This window comes from Aptenodytes patagonicus, chromosome 7, assembly GCF_965638725.1.
Source record: "Aptenodytes patagonicus chromosome 7, bAptPat1.pri.cur, whole genome shotgun sequence".
Lineage (NCBI taxonomy): Eukaryota > Metazoa > Chordata > Aves > Sphenisciformes > Spheniscidae > Aptenodytes > Aptenodytes patagonicus.
Window position 1 is genome coordinate 26,049,593 of NC_134955.1, and position 24,697 is coordinate 26,074,289.

General features: G+C 41.8%; 1 protein-coding gene across 1 annotated transcript; it reads left to right on the forward strand.

Moving 5' to 3' along the window:
- Positions 1–1,468: 1,468 nt before the first annotated feature.
- Positions 1,469–24,373, forward strand: API5 (apoptosis inhibitor 5). The gene is made up of 14 exons (XM_076344396.1): positions 1,469–1,621; positions 5,229–5,390; positions 6,377–6,470; positions 13,877–13,942; positions 14,311–14,462; positions 15,815–16,021; positions 16,565–16,669; positions 17,364–17,453; positions 18,042–18,223; positions 18,427–18,520; positions 19,034–19,090; positions 20,018–20,094; positions 20,452–20,588; positions 22,222–24,373. The coding sequence occupies exons 1-14, from the start codon at positions 1,553–1,555 to the stop codon at positions 22,299–22,301; spliced, it is 1,572 nt and encodes a 523-aa protein (XP_076200511.1). The 5' UTR covers positions 1,469–1,552; the 3' UTR covers positions 22,302–24,373.
- Positions 24,374–24,697: the final 324 nt, after the last annotated feature.

The following is a 24,697-nucleotide window of genomic DNA, read 5'->3' on the forward strand; positions in this document are numbered from 1 at the left end:
TGGAGGGCACGAGATTGACATCTCTTAATATCCGCCAGGCTGCCTGGGGAAGCTGTCCCTTCCTAGAAAATGAAAGGTTCAGGTAAGCTAGTCATGCACATAGCTCTTTTGATGCATTAAAAATATTTTTTCTCTCGTGTTATATTTTGTTCCCACTACTAGGATTAACCAGCATATTCTTTTAAGAAGGTCACTTTGGGTAAATGCGATGGTCACAAGCACACCAAGGGTCAGGCCGTGGTTAGTGCGCTCCTGGATCTGACAGCAGCCACAAGTTTCCGCACCCTCAGACCCCGTCAGAGCATGCAAGAACCACATGAACACACCTGCGGACAGCTAAAGGCACCAGGCCTCAATTCGAAGAGGGGGAGAAAGGTGACTGATGCAGTCACTGCTGCCGCTTGCTGAAACACTGCGAGAGCAGAGGAACAACAAAAGGAAGGTGAATGATTGATGCCGCTGTACATCCCTGCTGCGTGCGGTCTGCCTGCACGGGCTCTGGAGAGAGACTGGGGCTTTGAATGCCTCTGAAAGTGCCCTTCATCCTGCTGGAAAAGATATGAAAGAAAGGTCCAGTGTTTTGCTTAGCTTGGCCTCAGGCTGACGTGAGGGGAATCCTCTTTCATTTTAAGTGCCTGTGAAATCAGCAGGATGCTAAAGCATCTTGAGATGAGGTGGAAGACGCTGCTACAGCCTTTTAACTTTTGCCACAATTTATATTTAGGTCATTTGAGCCTACTGCGTGCGTGCTGCCTCCATTGACATTAGTTGCAGATACTTCGGTTTCTATATGCTGGAATAAGGGGGTATTTTCCTCTGCAGGAAAACATGAAAGTCACCGAATCACGGGAAACCAGTCTCTTTCTTGCACCAGGAGCTCAGAGTATGACAGGCACTTCCCGTACGTCTTTCGTAGTGTTTGTATATGAGAGAAAAAAGCAAATACAGAAACGAGTAGCTGGGGGAAGAGAGCAATCAGGGAAAGGAGGAGTGTGAAGAAAAGCCCGGAAAAAAAAAGCAAGGCTGCAAAAGGTAAAGGACATGGCACATCCCTGAGCAAACACACACATCCTGTACCACTCCCCTGACGGCAGGAAAAGCCGCTGGGTGCTGTGGCTCCAGATTGAGGGCCAGGCGGATAAAAAACACCTAATTCTGAAATATTTTTAACACCAGGCGGTTGCGGGAGTGCGTTATGTTTTGCGCTACGATTACGAAAACCCAGACACGAGGCGCCACGCAGGAGCCGGGGCACTCCTGTTTACATTGAATAGCCCTTTAATATCACCTAAGCTCCATCGGTACACAACACGGGGGGGGAGCGCACCCACACCCACACCCACGGTCCCCCCGCCCCGCCTTTAACTCGCCCCGGCAGCTCCACCGCCAGCCGCCTGGGGGCGCAGCGCAGACGCCGGCACACGGCGGCTCTGGCACTTCCGCCTCGTTGGTGCTGACGGCGGCGGCCTGAGCGGAGCGGCGGCCTGAGCGGCGGCGGCGTCAGTGGCGGCCTCGGTTGCAGCGGCGGCTTCTGCTCCTTTCCCGCCGCACCATGCCCACAGTGGAGGAGCTCTACCGCAACTACGGGATCCTGGCGGACGCCACCGAGACGGCGGGCCAGGTGCGGCGTGGCTGCGGCCTGCAAGGCCTCGCTAGGCCTCGGGCTTGAGTAGCGCGGCGGCGCCGCCGCCGCGAGGAGTTCCGGGCTGGGCGGGCTGAGGCGGAGCGGGCGGTGGGCGAGCGGGACGGGATGTCGCCGGAGGGGCTGCTCGCCCCGCCGGACAACCGGCTAGCCCCCGGGGCTGTTCTCGGTGCGGGTTTCCTCACGACCCGCGGGGGGGGCGGGGGGCGGGGGTGGCGCGAGGTCGGGTAGAGATGAGCTTCGCGCCTGCGGTTCTGCAAGGACGGTAGCAGCTCTCGTCGCTTTTGCAGCAGCATCCTCCTCCCGTCCTGCCGGCAGCTCGCCTTTTAAGTGTGGCGTCGCGGATATTAACTAGTTACTAGCTAGAGCCAGACTGCTTTTTGCATGGGGGCGGGGAGTTTAGCCTGGCGAATTCAGGCCTTAAAGAAGACGCCGGTAGTCATCCAAATCTGATCCAGTGCACTTGCCGTTCCAGAGAGCTTCTGGCAGGCCCTCTTGGTAAAGGGCTTGTTGGAGGAAGGTGAAGTCTATTATGGTTTGATAGCTGCATATGGCCCTTTTTTTTAATTTTTTTTTTCTTTAAGGCAAGAATGGGAGTTCGATCCTCACGGCTAAAGGAGATTTTTACCTGTAAAATCCTGGAAAGATCTGCCGTTTGTTTACACCGCTACTGAATTATTCAAAAAAAGGGAATGACTTAATATTTTGTATTGGTAATATACTACGGTTAGCTAACATTAGGTTTTGAATTGCATTAGGCTCTTATTTTACTGAATGGCTACCTGAAAAAGCAGCAGATACTTTTTTTTTTTTTTTTGGTCATAATGTACATAAGTAGGAAAGTAGCTTTGCACATACCTGGCAGTGGATTTTAAACTAGATACTACTATGCAAGGTCCTTTGGAAAGTTCTTTAAGAGAACAAATAATACGGTGGTGGTTTGGGGTTTTTTTTGAAAAAAAAAAAAAAGTTTTTTCTTTTTAATTCAAGTCCATTCAGTTTGTTTGTGTAATTATGCCTTAGTGAAACAAAGCATCCTTGCAGACAGTCCAACAAAAACATCATCCCAGAGCCAACCAAAAAATGGAACTAAAATGCTGGGAACTATGGGGAGAGATGCAGAATAAAAGAGATGCTATTACTGTGTGGTTTTACAAATATGTGGTCCATCATCATTTTGACTATTGTGGGTAGCTTTTGTAAGATAGGAATGGCCATCTTAGGTAGAACAAACTCCAGTATAGTTAAGAAATGCAGCCTGTGACAGGGATCCATAGCAGATGTGTAAGAACCTCTGAGGGTAAGTATAGAATCAAGATTTCTGATATACTTTCCCAGCTTTGCCTCTCTACAGCTTGTGGGCTTCCAGAGCCAGAGATAGTGTCTTTGTAATTAGTATATCTTGCTAGATTGTTCTTCAGCGAACCTTTCTGATGCTTTTTTTTAACTGATATTTCTGGCGTACAAACGTTCTGTGGCAAAATGTTCCATTACTTCATTAATCTTTATGAACGAGTTATCTCCGTTGAACTTGTCATTTCATAATCTTATTTGATGTCTCCAATTTTTGCATTCTGAGAAGCCATGAGTAATTGTTCCTTATTCATTGGTTTTATCCCACTTACATACTTTATTATCTTTTAACAACCTTATGAACATGATTTCTCACTACAAAAAGTCATAGTCACCCTGTCTCAAAAAAGAAACTTTGAACATGAGGAGAAGAGCAAGGGGGCAATCAGAAGTATGACATTAAGCGGAGTAATTTAAAAGACGGGAAGTATTGAGCTTGTAAAAGAGTGTTTCAGCTGAGAAAGGGGCTCAGGTATGATGAGTCTACCTCATGAGTGGAATGAAGGTGAGAACTTGAAAAAAACTATTAGGAAGCAGGCTTAAAATAAAGAGGAGATGAACTTTTCTCCATAACACATTGTGAAACTTGTCACAGGACATTATAGAGAATGAACTGGTTCAAGAACTAATCTAGAGAAACTAACGGATGATTGGTCAATTGACAGTTATTAAAAATAAAGATTTGGACACTGTCTCTGGCTTAGGACATTCCTATGTTACAGATTGGGAGGTAATGTGCAAAACTGAAGAATCATGCTGCTTCTGCAGTTGCCTACTTTTTTCTTTAGCATTCAATGCTGCCAGGTACAGGTAAAACAAACTCCTGTCTGAACTGTACTTTGCCTTAATGACAGGAGCAGTTAGCATGCAGCAATACAAATTATGGAACGTAAGCTACTCTATTTCATTGCTGTATGAATGCTTTTTAATATGTATTAAGTTTAAGTGATTCATTCCACAAAAAAGTTGTTCTTAATGTGCAGTCTGAGAACCTGTGACTATAATAATGTGTATTTCATTGTTAGTTTGTGCTGGCTCATTCCTGCCTTTGCTGTTGAGTGCACTGTGTTGGCACAGCTACGGAGCAAACTGGATGGGGATGGGGATCAGCTGAAAAGCAACTGTTTTTTTCCTTGGTTATTTTTCTTCCAGATCAGTGTCCCAATCCAGTTCAGAATCTGGCAACACGGAGAGCTATCAACAAGGTGTAGGGAGTGTTTAAGGAGCGTTGGTACTGAATGTTAAAATACAGCTTACTTTAGAGGGAATTAATGCAGTATACTGCTTCGTAAATTAGTATCTCTATTTGCTGTGGATGAACTTTTATGTGGAGTAGGGGTGATGATATATGTGGCTCTGGGAAATTTAGTGTAAATAAAGCAAAGTGTCCTGTGCTGTTGATGTTGCTGTTCAAAGTAGGGTAAGTTGTCTAAAGCATTCTTTTCACAACCATGAGGAAAATTAATGATAGAAGGTTCTGATTTCTGCTAGCATCCTAATAATGCTGACTTTTATTTTGCAAACACATAGCTAACCACAACAAAGACTTCCATTTATTCTAAAGTTTCAGTCCTGCAGGAACGAAGTCAGAAACGCCTGTGTGATTCTAGTTGGAGCAGCTAGCGAATATTCCACTCTGTTGCTGAAGTGTTTATTTCTATATTTCAACTGGAGATTTCTTTTTTTTATCTAGTCTCTGTTAACAGATCTTTTAAGAACGATATTTTATCTCAGATTAAGTTAACTGCTTGAATAGATGCCAAAGATGCTTTAGCACAATATACGTTAAAAATCGTTCGTGATCCATTCCAGTGGCACAGTTGTTAGGAGAGGTAACCTCTGCTTGAGAGACAATGAATGAGCAGACAGAAGGCAGAAACTCTTTGGAAAAACTGTCCAAGTTCAGTGAAGGTGATCGTGTAATTCCTTGAGTCTGCACTAATCTAATCACAAGTGGTATGCAAGAGCTGTTAGCCTTAGGGCTGGCAGTTTGAATGGTAAGCACGTGAACAGAGGAACCAGAATAACAGTAAAAACCAGTCAATAGAGGCAAATTTTACTAAATTGGTATGGTTATATTGGTCTAAGAGATAAATTTATTTCTTTGTATGAAGCTTGTATAATATAGTTCACTTAAATAGCTGAAGTGAATGGGAGAGAAAAAAAATCCTTTCCTTGTCTTGAGAATACCCCAAGATTTTTCTACTTATGTATTCTGTTCTTCCTCTTTCAGCATAAGGATGCGTACCAGGCGATCTTGGATGGTGTGAAAGGAGGTGCCAAGGAGAAAAGACTTGCAGCCCAGTTTATTCCTAAATTCTTCAAGCATTTTCCCGAGCTAGCTGACTCGGCTATCAATGCCCAATTGGACCTCTGTGAGGATGAAGATGTTTCTGTAAGAATAAGAACCTTGTAGCAAGTTGATACATTGAATTTATATTTTGTTGTTCTTTTATCTTTTTGTTTGGGTTTTTTTGGTTCATTTTGTTTTGTTTTTTAGGCTATGTCTTTCAGGAGGGGAGGGTTGGTCTTTGGAAAACTTAAGAATACTTAGTTGTATTCCTGCCATAGAAGAACCTATTGTGTGATGGTATGGGAAGATACATCAGTTTTCATGCGTCTTTTTCCCTCCCATCATTGATCAAAGGAATAGTTCTGTAGAAAGAAACTTAGATACAGTTTATTTGAATATCTATTACATTTTTTCCTTTCAAAAAGCACTTTGTGGTAATTGATTCTTGCCCCCCAGAAGGATTTATTAGAAAATTTTGTTCACACTGGAGAACCATGGGGGTGTGATTCTGAATGTATTATTCTTGCAGTAGTTTTGAGATGCTTCGTGCTGCTTCTGTGGTGTTGATAGAAGTTGTACCTTTGAAGCATCTTTGGTTATCATATCTCAAATGATTTGGGCAAATCATTCAAGGATTTTTCTCAGTGCTGGGAACAAAACCTGGAGTTTATCTCTGCCATATGCACAATTGTAAAACTGTCCTTCCTGTTAGCAAATAAGACTCCGTAATAATACAGATTCCAGCCCTTTATTTTGTTGATCAAATGAATGATTTTGTGAACAGAGGTGCTGTTTGAATTTGATTTTTCTCCAGTGCTGCTTAGATCTAAGAAAAATATATTATTTTCTTCATAAATTCGTCATAATAGCTTCATAGCAAATACGAAGTTTGGACTGCCATTAAAGTCTGAAACTTGAAAATCACTTTCTGATTATGATACTCATGTTAAAAGAATATGTGGTCATTTTCTCAAATTTGGCTGATTTTTCTGCCAAACTTTGGTAGTTGAATTGCCTGATTATTTGTTTTTTGTAGTTACTTTAATTTTTTAAATTTTTTATTTCCATGATAATGACAATTTTCACAGATCCGGCGACAAGCAATCAAAGAATTGCCTCAGTTTGCCACTGGAGATAATCTTCCTCGGGTAGCAGACATACTGACCCAGCTTCTACAGTCAGGTAGGAGACATTGGTAGTTTCCTGGCTGAACTCCTTGTGGCACACCTAAAAATGTACAGTTTTGTTCTGTAAAACATTTTCTGTTGATTCATAATTTGATACAAAGGAGTCTGTCCTAGTGCCATTCATGTCCTGCTTCTACTCTTCCCCCCCCCCCCCCCTTTATATTTGCTGTACGGTTATGCTGCTACTTGTGCTGAAAGGTCGCTAATTATCCTAATCTAAACTAAAATCCTTTCTTTTAAATATAACAATTCTTTTCATTCATGTTCTCTGAAAGCATCTGTAGAAAAAGGGGGGAGAAAAAAAAAAACAAAACTGTCCTGGTTTTGGCTGGGATAGAGTTAATTTTCTTCCTAGTAGCTGGTACGGTGCTGTGTTTTGGATTTAGGATGAGAATAATGTTGATAACACACTGATGTTTTAGTTGTTGCTGGGCCGTGCTTACACTAGTCAAGGACTTTTCAGCTTCTCATGCCCTGCCAGCGAGAAGCTGGGAGGGGGCACGGCTGGGACAGTTGACCCAAACTGGCCAAAGGGCTATTCCATACCATATGACATCATGCTCAGTATATAAAGTGGGGGGAGTTGGCCGGGGGGCAGCGACCGCTGCTCAGGAACTGGCTGGGCATCGATTGGCAGGTGGTGAGCAGTTGCATTGTGCATCGCTTGTTTTGTATATTCTTTTTATTATTAATTTTCCCTTCCTTTTCTGTCCTATTAAACTGTCTTTATCTCAACCCACGAATTTTACTCTCCCCCCCCCCCCCCCGATTCTCTCCCCCATCCCACTGCGGGGGGAGGGCAGTGAGCGAATGGCTGTGTGGTGTTTAGCTCCCTGCTGGGTTAAACCACAACAGTCCTTTTGGCGCCTGACGTGGGGCATGAAGGGTTGAGATAATGACAGATCTGACCAGAGCGTGTTAAGGCAAATTTGTTACAAGCATTCATCATATTTGTTTAACAGTCGCTGGTCACAATGTTGATTGATTTACTCTCAAAGTTGTCGTGCTTGCTCTCAAAGTTGTGTTATGTAAAACCTTACTTGCTGTATGTGTTCCCTGTTGTGCTGTTTATCACCTCTGGGAGCTGGATCAAGGATATCATTTTGCTGCACTGTGTAACACTGCTGGTTTATGATATGATAAAATTATTGGTCGTGAGACTAATCTGGTATTTGTACTCAGCATTGCTGTCATCTCCGTACCTCGGGAGCCACCTTTCAGAAACTATTAATAATTACAGTCTTTACCTTTTTCTCCTCAGGGAACCAATCTAGGGGGGAGACAGGGGGACACTTTCCCCTGCTCCTTCACCTTCCCTTTCTCCTTCAGGCAAGTTACAACACCTCTTGAGAATTTCGAATATCCTTGGGATATTCAAACCAGCATGTTGCTATCACTATGTCTCCTGAATGTGGTTCAGGTCTTGTTTAAGGTTAAACAAGTATTTAAGAATACCATCTGGAGATCTGTCCCCCACAACAGGCACTGCAGCTACTCCAACCCCCGTGACAGGCACCGCAGCTGAACCAGAGAACCAACCCGTGCCAGTATCAGTCGCCCCTATACACAAGAAGAAATACACAAGAAGATCAGCTCATTTAGTAAGGGATGAAGACGAATCAGGGTCATCACAAGAACAGGAGGAGGAAGAGGCAGAAACCCATAAATGAGATTGTAACCACCCGATCTCTATCCCTGAGTGAGCTGTAAGATACACGAAAAGATTTCAGTCGTTGTCCGGACGACCATGTTGTCACCTGGCTGCTCCAATGCTGGGATAACAGGGCCAGTAGCCGGAGGCAACTCCTTTCAGGTGTGAAGGAAAGGTATCCCGTCAAGGAAGATGTTATATGTCACACAGGCAAGTGGACCACCATGGAGAGAGGTATCCAGTACCTGAGGGAATTAGCTGTGCTGGAGGTGATCTATGATGACCTGGACAACGAGCAGTTATCCAAAGATCCAGATGAAGTCAAGTGCACATGACCCATGTGGTGGAAGTTTGTACAGAGCACACCACCATCATATGCCAACTCATTGGCAGTAATGGCTTGGAAAGACAGAGGGACACACGGTGGATGAATTGGCTGGCCAACTCCAGCAATATGAAGAAAGTCTCTCTTCCTCCCTACAGGCCTGTGTCTCGGCTGTGGAGAAACTGTCTGAAAAACTGTCCCAGGAGTTGCAGCAACTCAAAGAGGGTATGTCCTACTCCCCACCTGTACGAACCAGTATCTCAGCTATTAGGAGTAAGCGTCCCTCTGCTCGAGAGAGAGGATATAGTGAATACGCACTACGGGCCACCCTGTGGTTTTACCTGCGTGACCGCAGAGAGGACATGAGGAAGTGGGATGGAAAACCTACCTCGACCCTAGAGGCACAGGTACATGAGTTGCAAGGAAAAACAATCACAAAAGGAGGGTTCTTCCAGGAAAATTGCTGCTCCGGTTTCCAGTGAGCAGTTCCCCAGACAGAGTAATCGGAAGGGCTGATTTTACTTCCAGTCTTAATAAAGGGACTTTTGATTGCTATTTACAAGAAATGAGTAATGAATACTATGACCAGGACTAGAGGGGCCCTGCCTCCAGCCAGGAGGAGAAAAGGGACAACCAGGTTTACTTGACTGTGTGGATTCGATGGCCTGGCACCTCAGACCCATAGGAGTATAAGGCTCTAGTAGACACCAGTGCACAGTGTACCCTAATGCCATCAAGCTATAAAGGGGCAGAACCCATCTGTATTTCTGGAGTGACGGGGGGATCCCAACAGCTAACTGTATTGGAGGCTGAAGTGAGCCTAACTGGGAATGAGTGGCAGAAGCACCCCATTGTGACTGGCCTAGGGGCTTCATGCATCCTTGGCATAGACTACCTCAGGAGAGGGTATTTCAAGGACCCAAAAGGGTACCGGTGGGCTTTTGGTATAGCTGCCTTGGAGACGGAAGAAATTAAACAGCTGTCTACCTTGCCTGGTCTCTCGAAGGACCCCTCTGTTGTGGGGTTGCTGAAGGTTGCAGACCAACAGGTGCCGATCGCTACCACCACGGTGCACTGGTGGCAATATCGCCCCAACCGAGACTCCTTGATTCCCATCCATAAGCTGATTCGTCGACTGGAGAGCCAAGGAGTGATCAGCAAGACTCACTCACCCTCTAACAGTCCCATATGGCCAGTGCAAAAGTCTAATGGAGAGTGGAGACTAACAGTAGACTATCATGGCCTGAACGAAGTCAGGAGACTAACAGTAGACTATCGTGGCCTGAACGAAGTCACGCTGCCACTGAGTGCTGCTGTGCTGGACATGCTAGAACTTCAGTATGAACTGGAGTCAAATGCAGCCAAGTGGTATGCCACAATTGATATTGCTAATGCGTTTTTCTCAATCCCTTTGGCAGCAGAGTGCAGGCCACAGTTTCCTTTCACTTGGAGGGACGTCCGGTACACCTGGAACCAACTGCCCCGGGGGTGGAAACACAGCCCCACCATTTGCCATGGACTGATCCAGACTGCACTGGAACAGGGCGAAGCTCCGGAACATCTGCAGTACATTGATGGCATCATCGTATGGGGCAACACAGCAGAAGAAGTTTTTGAGAGAAGGAAGAAAATAGTCCAAATCCTTCTGAAGGCCGGGTTTGCCATAAACCAAAGTAAGGTCAAGGGACCTGCACAGGAGATCCAGTTTTCAGGAATAAAATGGCAAGATGGATGTTGTCAGATCCCAATGGATGTGATCAATAAAATAACAGCCATGTCTCCACCAACTAGCAAAAAGGAAACACAAGCTTTCTTAGGCATTGTGGGGTTTTGGAGAATGCATATTCCAAATTACAGTCTGACCGTAAGCCCTCTCTATCAAGTGACCCGGAAGAAGAACGATTTCAAATGGGGCCCTGAGCAACGACAAGCCTTTGAATGAATTAAAGAGGAGATGGTTCATGCAATAGCCCTGGGGCCAGTCCGGGCAGGACAAGATGTAAAAAATGTACTCTGCACCGCAGCCAGGGAGAACGGCCCTACCTGGAGCCTCTGGCAGAAAGCACCAGGGGAGACTCGAGGTCGACCCCTAGGGTTTTGGAGTCGGGGATACAGAGGATCCGAGGCCCGCTATACTCCAACTGAAAAAGAGATATTAGCAGCATATGAAGGGGTTCGAGCTGCTTCGGAAGTGGTTGGTACTGAAGCACAGCTCCTCCCAACTGATGCTATGTGGAGTAAGTGGGTCGCACTGATCACACGACAGGCTCGAATAGGAAATCCTAGTCACCCAGGAATCCTGGAAGTGATCATGGACTGGCCAGAGGGCAAAGAATTCGGAATATCACCAGAGGAGGAGATGACGCGTGCTGAAGAGGCCCCAATGTATAATAAACTGCCAGACAGTGAGAAGCAATATGCCCTGTTCACTGATGGGTCCTGTCGTCTTGTGGGAAAGCATCAGAGGTGGAAAGCTGCTGTATGGAGTCCTATGCGACAAGTCGCAGAAAATGCTGAAGGAGAAGGTGAATCGAGTCAGTTTGCAGAGGTGAAAGCCATCCAGCTGGCTTTAGATACTGCTGACTGAGAAAAGTGGCCAGTGCTCTATCTCTATACTGACTCATGGACGGTGGCAAATGCCCCGTGGGGTGGTTGCAGCAATAGAAGCAACTGGCAGTGCAGAGGCAAATCCATCTGGGCTGCCACATTGTGGCAAGATATTGCTGCCCAGGTGGAGAACCCGGTTGTAAAAGTCCATCACATAGATGCTCCCGTACCCAAGAGTCAGGCCACTAAAGAACATCAAAACAACCAGCAGGTGGATCAGGCTGCTAAGGTTGAAGTGGCTCAGGTGGATCTGGACTGGCAACATACGGGTGATATTTATAGCTTGGTGGGCCCATGACACCTCACGTCACCAAGGAAGAGATGCAACATATAGATGGGCTCATGATCAAGGGGTGGACTTGACCACGGATACTATTGCAGAGGTTATCTGTGAATGTGAACCATGCGCTGCAATCAAGCAAGCCAAGTGGTTAAAGCCTTTCTGGTATGGAGGATGATGGCTGAAATATAAATATGGGGAGGCCTGGCAGATCGATTATATCACACTGCCACAAACCTGCCCAGGCAAGTGCCATGTGCTTACAATGGTGGAAGCAACCACCGGATGGCTGGAAATATATCCCATGCCACCGCTCGGAACACTATCCTGGGCCTTGAAAAGCAAGTCTTCTGGTGATACGGCTCCCCAGAAAGAATTGAGTCAGACAACAGACTCACTTCCAAAAGAACCTCATAGACACCTGGGCCAAAGAGCATGGCATTGAGTGGGTGTATCACATCCCCTATCATGCACCAGCCTCCAGGAAAATCAAATGATACAATGGACTGTTAAAGACTACACTGAGAGCAATGGGTGCTGGGACGTTCAAACATTGGAACACGCATTTAGCAAAGGCCACCTGGTTAGTCAACACGAGGGGATCTGCCAATTGAGCTGGCCCTGCCCAGTCAAAACTTTTACAAAGGGGATAAAGTCCCTGTAGTGCACATAAAAAACATGGTGGGGAAGACAGTCTGGGTTATTCCTGCCTCGGGCAAAGGCAAACCCATCCGTGGGATTGCTTTTGCTCAAGGACCTGGGTGCACTCGGTGGGTGATGCGGAAGGATGGGGAAGTCCGATGTGTATCTCGAGGGGATTTGGTTTTGGGTGAGAATAGCCAAGGAATTAAATTGTATGTGTTAATTGCTATATAATACTGTATATCATCACTTCTATGGTGGCTATATGCCATATCAACAGTATTACAGTAAGAATCAACCAGACTAATGAAGAATGAACTTTGATGAAACCGAGCAAAGTGCAGCGGTGATGGAACCAAAACTGGCTTCAGCGTGCAACAATGCAACACCACGCACCATCTCTCCTGCCCTGAAGGACTGTTACGACAGATGGAGCCCAAAGTCATGGACTAAATAAACTCAACGGACATTTTATAGGGATAGCCCATAGACTAAGGGAGTGATATCTGTGTGTATTATCAAAAGACAGGAGAAGTGGTGGTGATTAATTGGGATATATTGGAAAGTGTGGGATCTGGGCATGACGTAGATGGTATAGAATGAGGGGTGGATACTGTCCTGGTTTTGGCTGGGATAGAGTTAATTTCCTTCCTAGTAGCTGGTACAGTGCTGTGTTTTGGATTTAGGATGAGAACAATGTTGATAACACACCGATGTTTTAGTTGTTGCTAAGTAGTGCTTACACTAGTCAAGGACTTTTCAGCTTCTTGTGCCCTGCCAGCGAGAAGCTGGGAGGGGGCACAGCCAGCACAGTTGACCCAAACTGGCCAAAGGGCTATTCCATAGCATATGACATCATGCTCAGTATATAAAGTGGGGGGAGTTGGCCGGGGGTTGGTGACCGCTGCTTGGGAACTGGCTGGGCATTGGTCGGCAAGTGGTGAGCAAATGCATTGTGCGTTACTTATTTTGTATATTATATTATTATTTATTATTATTATTGTTATTAATTTTATTTTCCCTTCCTTTTCTGTCCTATTAAACTGTCTTTATCTCAACCCATGAATTTTACTTTCTTTTCCCGATTCTCTCCCCCATCCCACTGGTGGGGGGCAGTGAGTGAATGGTTGTGTGGTGTTTAGCTGCCTGCCGGGTTAAACCACAACAAAAATCCCTCCAGCTATGGACTGCAGCAAACTGCCTTCTGAAAAATAGTTATTGGATTTCTAAACCAGGTACTCAGGAACTTTAAAAATCCTGAAGGCATTTTCTTCCATACAGTGCATTTTTGGTACAAAATATTTAATTCAGAATTTAACTTACGATATGTTTTTTTTTTTTTTAAATCTCAGTAAGTTATAGAGTCCTAAATATTAGGATGTTCAAATTTGTATTAAAAATGCATGATTAAGTCTCTAGGCTTCTCAGAAGAGACGGGGTTTTTTTGAGACTTGCACATTTCTCCATTTAGTTCAAGAGGAAAATTGTTTCTCCCACCTAGAAATACTGTAGATTACTTAAGAGTTTAAAAAGAAATAACTATTTATTTTACCTTAATTTAGTAAAGGTCAGCTTGTTTATTCAGCTGTTAAAATGACTAAATATATTGATTAATAATTTCTGTTCAAGTTTTCAGTCCTATCAAGTTTGTAATGTTAAAATTTTGGCAGGGAGGCTGAAGTGGCAAATAGCTTTTTGTTCTGCTTCCAGCTTTCATAATCATGACTTTCTACTTCCTCAGTCTAGTAGTCATTAAAAATACAAGTTATGTTGTTTATAACTAAATGCTGAGGATAGAGTACTTCTTGTGTGATATCAGAAATCTATCTTTGTTTTTTCTGCTCTTGTGTTTGCATTTCAAGGATATGCATATCTGGTTTTTTTTCCTCTCTTCAGATGATTCTGCAGAATTCAATTTGGTGAACAATGCTTTGCTCAGTATATTTAAGATGGATGCTAAAGGTAAAGGACACATTCTTCTATAAATGTCTTTTATTAATACTTCCCAGTCTCTAGTAGGATGAGAACAGGGCTCAATTTTGTATCTTCTTAGTACAATGCAAAAGTTAGACACACACACTCATTGTTTGGTTTTACAAACAATACTGAACTTTTCAATAATTGTGGATCTGAATTATACAGACCAATAAAAGAATGTGGATTCTTATGTCAAGGTACGTGAAAATTGTGGTTTTTCTTAGAAGTTAGTATAGCAGTTATTATAAAATGTGTCATGGAGTCTTACAGGAGGAAGGTTCTTTCTTCTGCATAGAAGGTTCAGCTCTTAACTTCTAAAATAATTTGCGTTACCTGATTTATTCTCAATTCAGGGACTTTGGGAGGCTTATTCAGTCAAATTCTTCAGGGAGAGGATATTGTGAGAGAGAGAGCCATCAAGTTCCTCTCTACAAAACTGAAAACCCTGCCTGATGAGGTGATGACAAAGGAGGTAGAAGAGTTCATATTGACTGAATCAAAGAAGGTGAGTGTCTTATTTCAGTACAAACTTAAGTATTATTAAACCATCCCTTATCACTGGCGTTGCTTTGGAGGTCTGTTTGTTTAAACCACATGTAGAGTTAAGCATTGTACAAATGGTCTTCTAGTTATCCTATTCTGCTACGATCCAAACTTTGCAGAATTTTTTTGTGGGAATGTTAAAATAATGCTAGGCTCTTCTCATTTTGTAAGAGTAACTTTTACTAGAATCACAGAATCATTCACGTTGGAAAGGGACTTTGGGAGATCAATCACCTCAGCAAATCATGCTCAGATGAATTCAGATCAGATTTCTCGGTGCTTTGTCCAGTTGGGTTTTGAAAACCTCTAAGGATGGAGGTTTCCCATACTGTCTGGGCAACTAGCTCCAATGTTTAATCATTCTCAACATGATTTTATTTTATTTTTTTCTTTATCCAGTTGGAACCTCCCATTTCAGTCTTTTATTCATTGTCGCATTCTCACCCTGTCCACTTCAGTAAAGAACCTGGCTACTACTCTTGGTGACTTGCTCTTAAATATTGGAAGATCAGTGTTAGATTGCCTCACCCCCTTATGACTTTTTTCCTTTAGGCTGAAAAAGCCCAGTTTCCTTAGGTTCTCCTCACAGGTCATGTGCCATAGAGACTGATCACCTTGTTGGCTGGGCTTTCTGAAGCTTATCAACAACTTCCTCATACAGGAGGGCCTGACACTAGGTGCAGTATTCCAGATTTGGTCTAATGAGGGCATAGCAAAGGAGAATCCTCGATCCCTTTGCTTCTGTCAGTCTGCTGGCTATGCTCTTGTCACAGCCCAGGACACTGTTCATCACCCAAGAAATGCTGCTGACATGTTTAGCCTGCTGTCCCCCAGAACAGTTCCCCAGCCAGTCAGTCCCCAACATGTGCTGATGCAGGGAAGTTAGTTCATCCCAGGTGCAGGACTTTGCATTTGTCTTTGTTGAATTTCCCGAGATTCTTGCTGAATTCCCGAGATTCAAGCTGAGAAAGATAAAAGAAGTATTAAAACAATCAATAATGAGTAGATACTCATTTAACGTTTTTTCTGCCTGAAGCATACAATTTTATTAGATAAGAAATTTGTTCTTAAGGTTAGAGTTCAAGAAAAATAATGTTTCCTATGCACAACTTGATGGCAGTTACTTTAATTTGGAGGTGCATACAATTATACTGTATGTTTTCATGTGTTCTTTAAACTTGTGTTTTTAAATAACTAGAAGCTAAATTTAAATCCTAAATATTTTGCATACTTTACCTTTTCAAATCAAGTAGGTTTGACTTGGAGGTTTGCAAATTACCACCACAGAAATACGTTTTCTGGTGTTCTATTAAGGTGCTGGAAGATGTGACGGGCGAGGAATTTGTTCTGTTCATGAAAATATTGTCTGGACTAAAAAGCTTACAGACAGTAAGTGGGAGGCAACAACTAGTGGAGCTGGTAGCCGAACAAGCTGACCTGGAACAAACATTCAATCCATCTGATCCAGATTGTGTGGACAGACTTCTACAGTGTACTCGGCAGGCAGTGCCACTCTTCTCAGTATGTATTTGCTTTGCATGAGGAATATTGCGGGAAGTTAATGGCTGTGGCTTCTCTTTGGTGTTCTCAATGATTATGTTAGAATGACAGCGTATCAGTACTTCTCCACCTTCAGCTTCTAATGTATTAAAATGTTGGAAAACATCTTTAAAGCCTCCGAATACAAAGAGCTTTCGTGTTGTTCTCTGCTCTTCGACATTTTCTTTTGAATTTAAGATGTTACAGTGAATTATGACAAGATTCTCACATTGGGCTCATACATGTATGAGTTTGATTATTTCAAGTCTAGTGCCAGGCAATTGCAGCACTTAAAGGCCTATTCTTGGGTTATAGGCAATCTTTTCAGCCCCTGTTGCAGACAGCCTCTGAGTTTAAGCTACCTGGAAGGGTCTCTGCGTTTTAGGAGTTAGAGGGAAGTTTAATAAAGCTTTAAGGTATAGCTGTGTGGTAGGCATTTATAAGGGTGGCGGAGTGATGAGGAAAAAACACTTAACTCCTTCAAACTCAAAGGGTAGCCTGAATAACGTGCGGTGTTTTTTGCAGAAAAATGTTCATTCCACAAAATTTGTTACTTACTTCTGTGAGCATGTTCTGCCAAACCTCAGTTCTTTGACTACTCCAGTGGAGGGTCTTGATATCCAGTTAGAGGTAAGCCAAAGCTAAAATGTCTTTCAAATCGTAAAAAATAAGCATGTTAGATGAAGACGGCTATTTTAAAAAATGCTAACTCCTTTCTTAAGTGGTTTTCAGTTCTTGGCTTGGAGGAAAACTAGCTACGCTAGAAAAAAAAGTTTGCTGTATTGAGGCATGACTGAGCATTGCCTTTTAAGGCATATGTCATCTGTCCTGAGCTTTTGAGGCAAGGCTAGAATAAGTAGATCAGTGTAATCATTTTTATATTACTGTCAGGTTTTTTTTAAGCACATAGCATTTACTGAAATGATTGTTCCATGACTTGTGCTAATTAAGACACTCCCTTAGGAGGCTAAATGTCTGTAATTTTGCTTACGTTAATCAGTGCTGCAGCTTCAGTTAGATCTCTGTGAATCTCACTTTGAAGGTGAGCTGTGCTGCAGATGTGGGAGATGAAGTTTTGTTTACTTGTTGACTAATGATGCGTGTTGGGATTAGACACACAAACCTGTGTTTCTGTTTGAGGACATGAGAAACAGACTAGGCATGTTCCTCCTTGTGTTCTTTCCTGATGTTTGGGAGGGGTTTAATTGTAATAGCTGACCTGTACTGTGCCAGCCATAATGATGTGCTAATCGTTTTTAGGTTGAAAGTTAAGCCTTTGTACTTTTCAGTTAACACACAAAAACCTGGCTACCCTTATGTGTAGGTTTTGAAGCTTCTTGCTGAAATGAGTTCATTTTGTGGCGATATGGAAAAGCTTGAATCAAATTTGAAGAAGCTGTTCGATAAATTACTGGTAAGACTAATTCAGTTTTTACTCATGTAAAACACTTTTTAAAAAAAAAAGTTTTCATCAAAACAAGTTATTTTTATCTATTAATCTATTTATCTTTTTTCTAAAGTGGCTGTTTCAAAGATAGCTCTGTCCATGATATAAGGTCAAACATCATTTTGCAATTCAAAGCCTTTGTAGATACAGAGAGCTGTTACCTGCATAATGGTTTTAATCCAGTAAACTCATGTGGTTTTGTTCTTTTTAAATTTTATAGTCATGAGAGACTCGTGTTGATCTCATTAAAGGCTATATCTGACAATTTTAAGTAAATTTAGCACTGTTTCAGGAGCATCGGTGCAGTGCATTGTTGCTTCCTCTGGTAGCAGTGCTACCATAATATTTCCTCTGAGTCAGAGGTGTCAAGTCACGTAAGTGTAGGCAAACCACCTGCACCAGGACTTCATGCAGCGGTTCATCACGTGAGTATAGGGATGGGGGATACTTCTTAAATTGTCAGCATAAATAAACCCTCCAGTTCAAACACTGCAAAAGAACAGTCAGTCTGCGTAAATACGTCCCATGCATTTGTTTTTCCTTTCTGTTCATTAGGAGTATATGCCCCTTCCTCCAGAGGAAGCAGAGAATGGGGAAAATGCTGGCAATGAAGAGCCCAAGTTGCAATTCAGTTATGTGGAGTGCTTATTGTATAGCTTCCATCAGCTGGGTCGTAAACTTCCGGACTTCCTCACAGCCAAGCTGAATGCAGAGAAATTGAAAGACTTTAAAATCAGGTAATCATTTAGGGGCAAGTGTTGGAGTTCCGTTAGAAAGTGTGATTATTGTCTGGATGCTAAAGAAGCACAAATCAGATTGATAGAAGACTTATTTTGAGCCTTCCTCTTAAAGGGGAAAAAAATGAGATTACAGCTTCCCTTTGCTTATGCTTTTATGGGAATATGCAAAATTCATTAAAATTCATTTTATATTTTTTTAGGCTACAGTATTTTGCTCGAGGGTTGCAGGTGTATATTCGACAGCTTCGTCTAGCACTTCAGGGTAAAACAGGAGAAGCCTTGAAAACAGAGGAGGTAAATATTGTTCAGTAATTCTGATTTTTCTAATTAAGCCTACTGAAATAACCATTGGCACACACTAATGGGCTGCAGTCTGTTATAAGCATGCAGATAGATTAAGGGAATAATACTGCTAACATCTATTGCAACTGCATCTTACCTGATGCTGCATTTTGCAAGCTAAGATGATCTTCTAGTTTCTACTGTTAGCTGTTCTCTGCATCCACAGGTATTTGGCTTAATTGTGCTCTGCATTTTGTTTTGAAGAGGAAATTTTCATATATTGGGGGGGGGAATTTTAGTGGGGAGTACACTGGAACATTAAAAGCAATTAGTTAGTGTAAAACTGCAAGAAGCCTAAAAATAGTTGTAATGAAAACTCAGAAATGTACACGCCTTTCACTATTACTATTGCTATAGCAATTCACTAGGAAGAGCAGTCAGTTTAATGTTACGACTTCATCAAATGCAGTTGGCATAACTTAAAGCTACTAGAATAGGTGTTCAGTGGTGTTTCTTTTTTCACAGAACAAGATTAAAGTGGTTGCCTTGAAAATAACCAATAACATTAATGTTTTAATCAAGGTAAGTCCTCACATTATGAAGGGGTCCTCACATTATGAAGGGGTAAATTCACACAGTAGAGTAACCTATGCAGAAAAAAGGAATAGATTTGAACTAAGTTGTATTGTGTTATTAAGTTAGTCAGTGTTAGCCAGTTCAGGGTTGCTGCTCGCTTTACTGTTTCTGAAGAGACATGGATCTGCTATTTATGCAAGCTGCTTAGCCTTTGCTGCTGCTGGGATAGGGTGTTGAGGCCCTTTTTTGCAGCACTAATTGCCCGCAGGAGCAGACCTTGCTTTAGGGGTCTCTGGATTCTGGCCAAGCCTTTTTCTTTGTCATTTCCCTTTCCTGCAGTGGCAGGGAGGGGTAAGGAACAGTTTGAAGAGGTGCAAGGAGATGTAAAGGAGGGAGGAGGCAAAACAAGCTGCTGTACAGAACCTTTTTCTCCAAAGAGTCTAGGAGAGATGGGCTGCAGAAAGAGACTTCTATCCAGAGCCCTTGAAACCATTCTGATGTCTTCTAACCACCTTTTCCTCTCTTCCCTCACTTCCCATCCGTCACCCTCAATCACCATGATTAAACCAAAAACTTTGCCCACAGTATTGAGAAGCCTATCTTTTACCATCATAGGGATATTGGATGTCTCCCTGCAGGAGCCATTGTAGTTCATTATAAGATGCTCAATGTGCATAGGGAGAGCAAGAAAGCGTATTATGTTAGTATAAGTCTATTCTATTAATATAAATCTCATTTGAATTTCCTGGTAAAGTGTATGGGCTAAGGCAGTTAGCTACTGCTGCCTTCTCCCTCTGCCATGGGACTGCAAAAAGGACTTAAAATTGTTGGAAAGTAACTGTTACTCTGGAGTCTCAGTAGGTAGCTAAAACTTTGAAGTGCAATCGACATGAATTTAACTGTAGAATAAACTGTCCGATTTCGCATCCATAGGATCTCTTCCACATTCCTCCTTCTTATAAAAGTACAGTGACACTGTCCTGGAAACCAGTACAGAAGGCAGATGCAAGGTAAGAGTTTTTCATAAAAAAAGAAAACAGTGGTGTTAATTTTTGCTGTTTACAAAATAAAGATCGCAAGCTGTGTATATATAATATACACAGCACATGAGCTAAAAGTTTTACAATCAAAAATAACACACATCCTGGAAGGAATTAAGGCTGTGGAGTGATAATCTTAGTCTTACTTTAGGGATACAATAGACCGAATCAACTGGAGACTAGCTTACTTCCTCTTTTGAAGTATTATTCAGGGCATCTTCATTAGCTGCTGCTAGCTTCCAGTGATTAATCTTTGAGGCTGAACTGCTATTCCTGTACTTGTCACCCCTGTGGTGACAATGTTCTGTTTTTGTTTTCTTCTGTCAGTCAAAAAAGAGCAAGTGAAGATACAACCTCAAGTTCACCCCCAAAGAAAGCTTCGGCAGGACCAAAAAGGGATGCCAGGCAAATATATAATCCTCCCAGTGGAAAATACAGCAGTAACCTGGGTAGTTTTTCTTACGGTAAGAACTTTGTCTAGTGACAGTTGTGCCTTGGGGTGGGGGGGACAAACAAATTAAGCCAACTTACTATCACATTTTTGGAAGATCAAATTGTACTGTCACCAATTTTTGTGTGTAATGGTCTCTTTCTAGCTGTTGATCTATTACAGAGTTTGAGTGTTACCAGCCTATAAACTGTATGTCATTTGCAAGTTAGTTTTAGTGGTGTTTTAATACATAGAGTTAGTAATTGAACTATTGTGTTCTCTATTATGGCACACAGCACTCGCACCCCAAATTTCCCATTGGACAGACCAGGTTCTGCAAGTGGCAGAGCTGGGCCACCTCCTGTCATACGACTGGACCTGTGCTGAATTCCTATTACAGCCACTGCTGATGTTGCAGACCTGATCTAGAACTTCTGGGAATTGCCAGGTTCACTGTGCATACACACAGTTATGTCCTCATTTTCCCAGTCAGAGTGATTCTGTCTCTCTGCAAGTCATATTTCTGGGCAAAACATGAGAGCGGTTGGTTGCAGACTGGATGAATAGGCCCAACAATGGCAGCAACCCATTGTTGTCCTCCTTACAGGGGAGGGCATTGGTCCTACTCCTTTCTGTCAAGTAAGCAGCCTGCTATGACAAATTATCACCCATGCCCATAGGTTAAAAAACTGGTATAAAGCACCGTCTTACATATCAAACAAAGAGAAAAGATAAAATCTTCTGCAAATTTCTTACTGCAGACTTCAGGTGATGCAGCTGTGTCTTTAAGATAAGCTTGTAGTCCTACGGTTCTAAAAATTCAGATGTTTTCAACCAAAAATGTTTTATTGCTTGCTACTGTTTCTTGTTGGTGAGATGCTTAGGCCTCTGATCAGCTTTTGATTTCTGTACTCTTTAAAATAAGCACACAGTTCTCTTTGTAGATTAATATGATCTGTATTTTAAGACTGTACATGAAGAGAAAGCATGGAAGGGGAATGAGAGTTTGATATATTTTCAAACAAAACCAAAGAAACTTTAACAAAATATTTTGTGGGGTTTTTTGCTGTGATCAGATTTGTTCTTATCAAAGGGAAAGGAAAAATTTTCTACAGTATACAGATAGTTTGTGTGGTATCAGTCAATGTCTAAGGTATTTAACTGGATATAGTTAAGATACCAGCCCAGCAAAAAAACTTACGTATGCTGGTGATAACGTTAAGGCTAGAAAAGGACAGAGACTGACAAAGTTGTGGGTTTCAATTTTATAAAATCACTAGGAGCAAGTCAGACAAACACCTCAAGACCAACATGGTGTTATTGGACAGAAGGATGAGCTAGGTAGCCTAATGAAGTTCTTTACCAACCAGTTTTCAACTCTGTGATAATGGATTGGCCCAAATATACTTCTAAAATAATGGGACGGTTATGTATCATAGTATTAGTATGCAGAAAGACTACATTTAGTTTAGAGAGGCTAGTTCTCCTGACCCTGTTTTACAATTAGTGGGGTCGTCCATCAAAGCATAACTCTGAAATCTCATGGTATATAAGTAGGATTAGCCTCAGAGACTTAAGTCAGCCTTCAATACCTCCAGTTATTGCTATTTAATTTTAATCTGTATACAGCATAAAACTTGTATGAAAAGTTTTGACTTTTATTTCAGAGCAAAGAGGTGGTTTCCGGGGTGGACGAGGAAGAGGCTGGGGAGGACGTGGCAATCGTAGCCGAGGAAGAATCTACTAAGTAGACCGCTAAATCTTCCGTGCCCCTGAAGGGCTAAAGTGAAAGTGCTACTCCGCAAGTTTGCTTGGAATATTGTTTCCTTCAAGGACTGCCTTCCACTAAGACTGACTTAAATGTTCTTTATACCTTTGTATGTATGATCTACTTTTCTAACGGACTACAACTTGTCCATAGTGAAACTACAACTGTATTTTTGGATGCTTACAGTCAGCAGTTTTGGGTTCTTATTTTTGAAGTGTCTTCAGGATTTATTCAAAATTGGAAAAGAGCATAGATGTTTTATCAAAAGCTACATCTTGACAGTTTGTATATTAACCTAAAAATCAGCTACTGCATAACTGAAACTATATAATTGAGTTTATGTATTAAGTAATGGACAGGAAAGGCATGACAACAGAGATACATGTCAGATAAGCTTAGCAGCTGAAGTAATCCTTTCCTCATCTGTAACCATATTTTGCAATATGTGGAGAAGAGTACCATTGTTAAATTTGCTTTGATTTACTTTTTTAAATGGAATTGAATGAGATACATGCTGGTTTTTTTAAAGTTTGCAACATGGATGGAAATTTATTTTGCTTGCAGCATGAAGCAGTCCTTTTACTTAGAGATGTGGAGAATGTGGTGTTTTTGGTTTGCACATCTTACTCTTCTCCGTGCATTGTAATGCAAAAGTGATGTTTTGCAAATGAATTTTTAATGTTTAATATGAATATGTGCATATAGTTATGCCGTGAAATTTCAGTAAATGAACAGGAAAAACAAAACAATAAATGACTAGAATTATTTCAGGAATGGGTAAAGACTGATGCAGTGATTAAGCTTCATAGGCTGGAGCTGGACCGTAGCAGTACCTGGCTCTTTTCTATGTTTTGCAGATTTCTGGATTAGTTGGCACTTGAGGGTTGGTTTTTTTTTGTTTTGTGGTTTTTTGGGTTTTTTTACCAGTACAGTTGCATTTAAAAATATATAAATAAAATTGTATTTTGGGTAACATTGAAAAAATTTCAGCTATGTAGTTCAATTCAGGTGGAAAAGTTAACAATTCCATGCTATTTTTTTTTTCCATAGCAACTTGGGATTCTTATTTACTGGTGTACACCCAGAAAATACAATGTAAGAGCACAATGCTTTTTTTTTTATTCTCACCACTCAAAATTTTTACTTCTCAGGTCATTCAACATTGTAAAGGAATTAGCAGATAGTAAAAAGAAGTTGGGACAGAGGAAAAGACTTTTAATAAGTGTTCCAGGGCGTGTTGATGTAAAATAGCTTAGGCTTTAGAAGAATGAAGGTTATTTCTTATCCTCCTTTTTTTGTCCAGCCATTTGATATCCACAGACACAGACAAATGCCTCAAAGTGATGTTTCACCACCTAATTCCATTTGTATTTGCTTGTGAATCTGACTCAGGTGTCTTCATTAACACTCTTTGCTATTTGCTACTACAATCAGAAGGCCAGAATACCGAAACTATGTCAAAGTTAGAGACATTGTTGACACTAAATTAGAAGTCTATTTTTGCTTAACTCTGGAGCAGTAGGCAGCAAACTTTTGACATTCCAGGACATATGAGCTACTTTGTATTTCTGATTACATGCCAGCTGCTAAACTCAGATTTGTCACTAAAACCAACAAACTTGGCAAAGAGCTTTCAAGGACAAATTCATGAGATCAAAATGTCACTCTGAAAATAGGCAATAGATGGGTAATAAGCTTCCATCGGGGCGGGGGGGGGGGGGAATAGGCATTTTGCACTTGTGGCTATAATTTGTGTTTTGAGGGGATTTAAAAATGTAATCTCAAAGCCTAAACATAGCTTGTATTTAGACTAATAACTAGGTACTAGCAGCTTATTTTCTCATTGAATTTTAAGTGAGTTTTCTTTATGGGACTCCTGTTTTTCAGAGGTGATGTGCAAAGTTCTTGTGGCCTCAGAAGTAGTTAGATTCCCCCCCCCAGTTCCATATTTAATTTTAATGCAGTGAGTTCTTGTGGAGACACCTGTTTACCATCTTGTTGAATTGTAAATGTTCCCTTACGCTTTTGGAATAAATTCATTTTGTAATTTTGTTTGGCTCATTGTTTCACAGTTACTCTGCAACATTTTGTGTTGGCTTAGTAGAAGGGTACTGTGGTACCTTTTTGTTTCAGTGACTTACTCCTTAGATTGCTATAGATGTGTTGAGCTGTTTGCCACTAAGGAATAGATCTTAGCAAGACTGCATTAGCTGTTTCAACTTTTAAGTAATTCAACTTTTAAATGCAAAATTTTGGATAGGAATTTAAATATTCAGCAAAAGCTGCATGTCATACATATTATTTAAGAATTATGTGAAAAGGAGTCATTCATTGTCTTATTTGACCTCCTAGATGTTGACAGTGCAATAAAATTT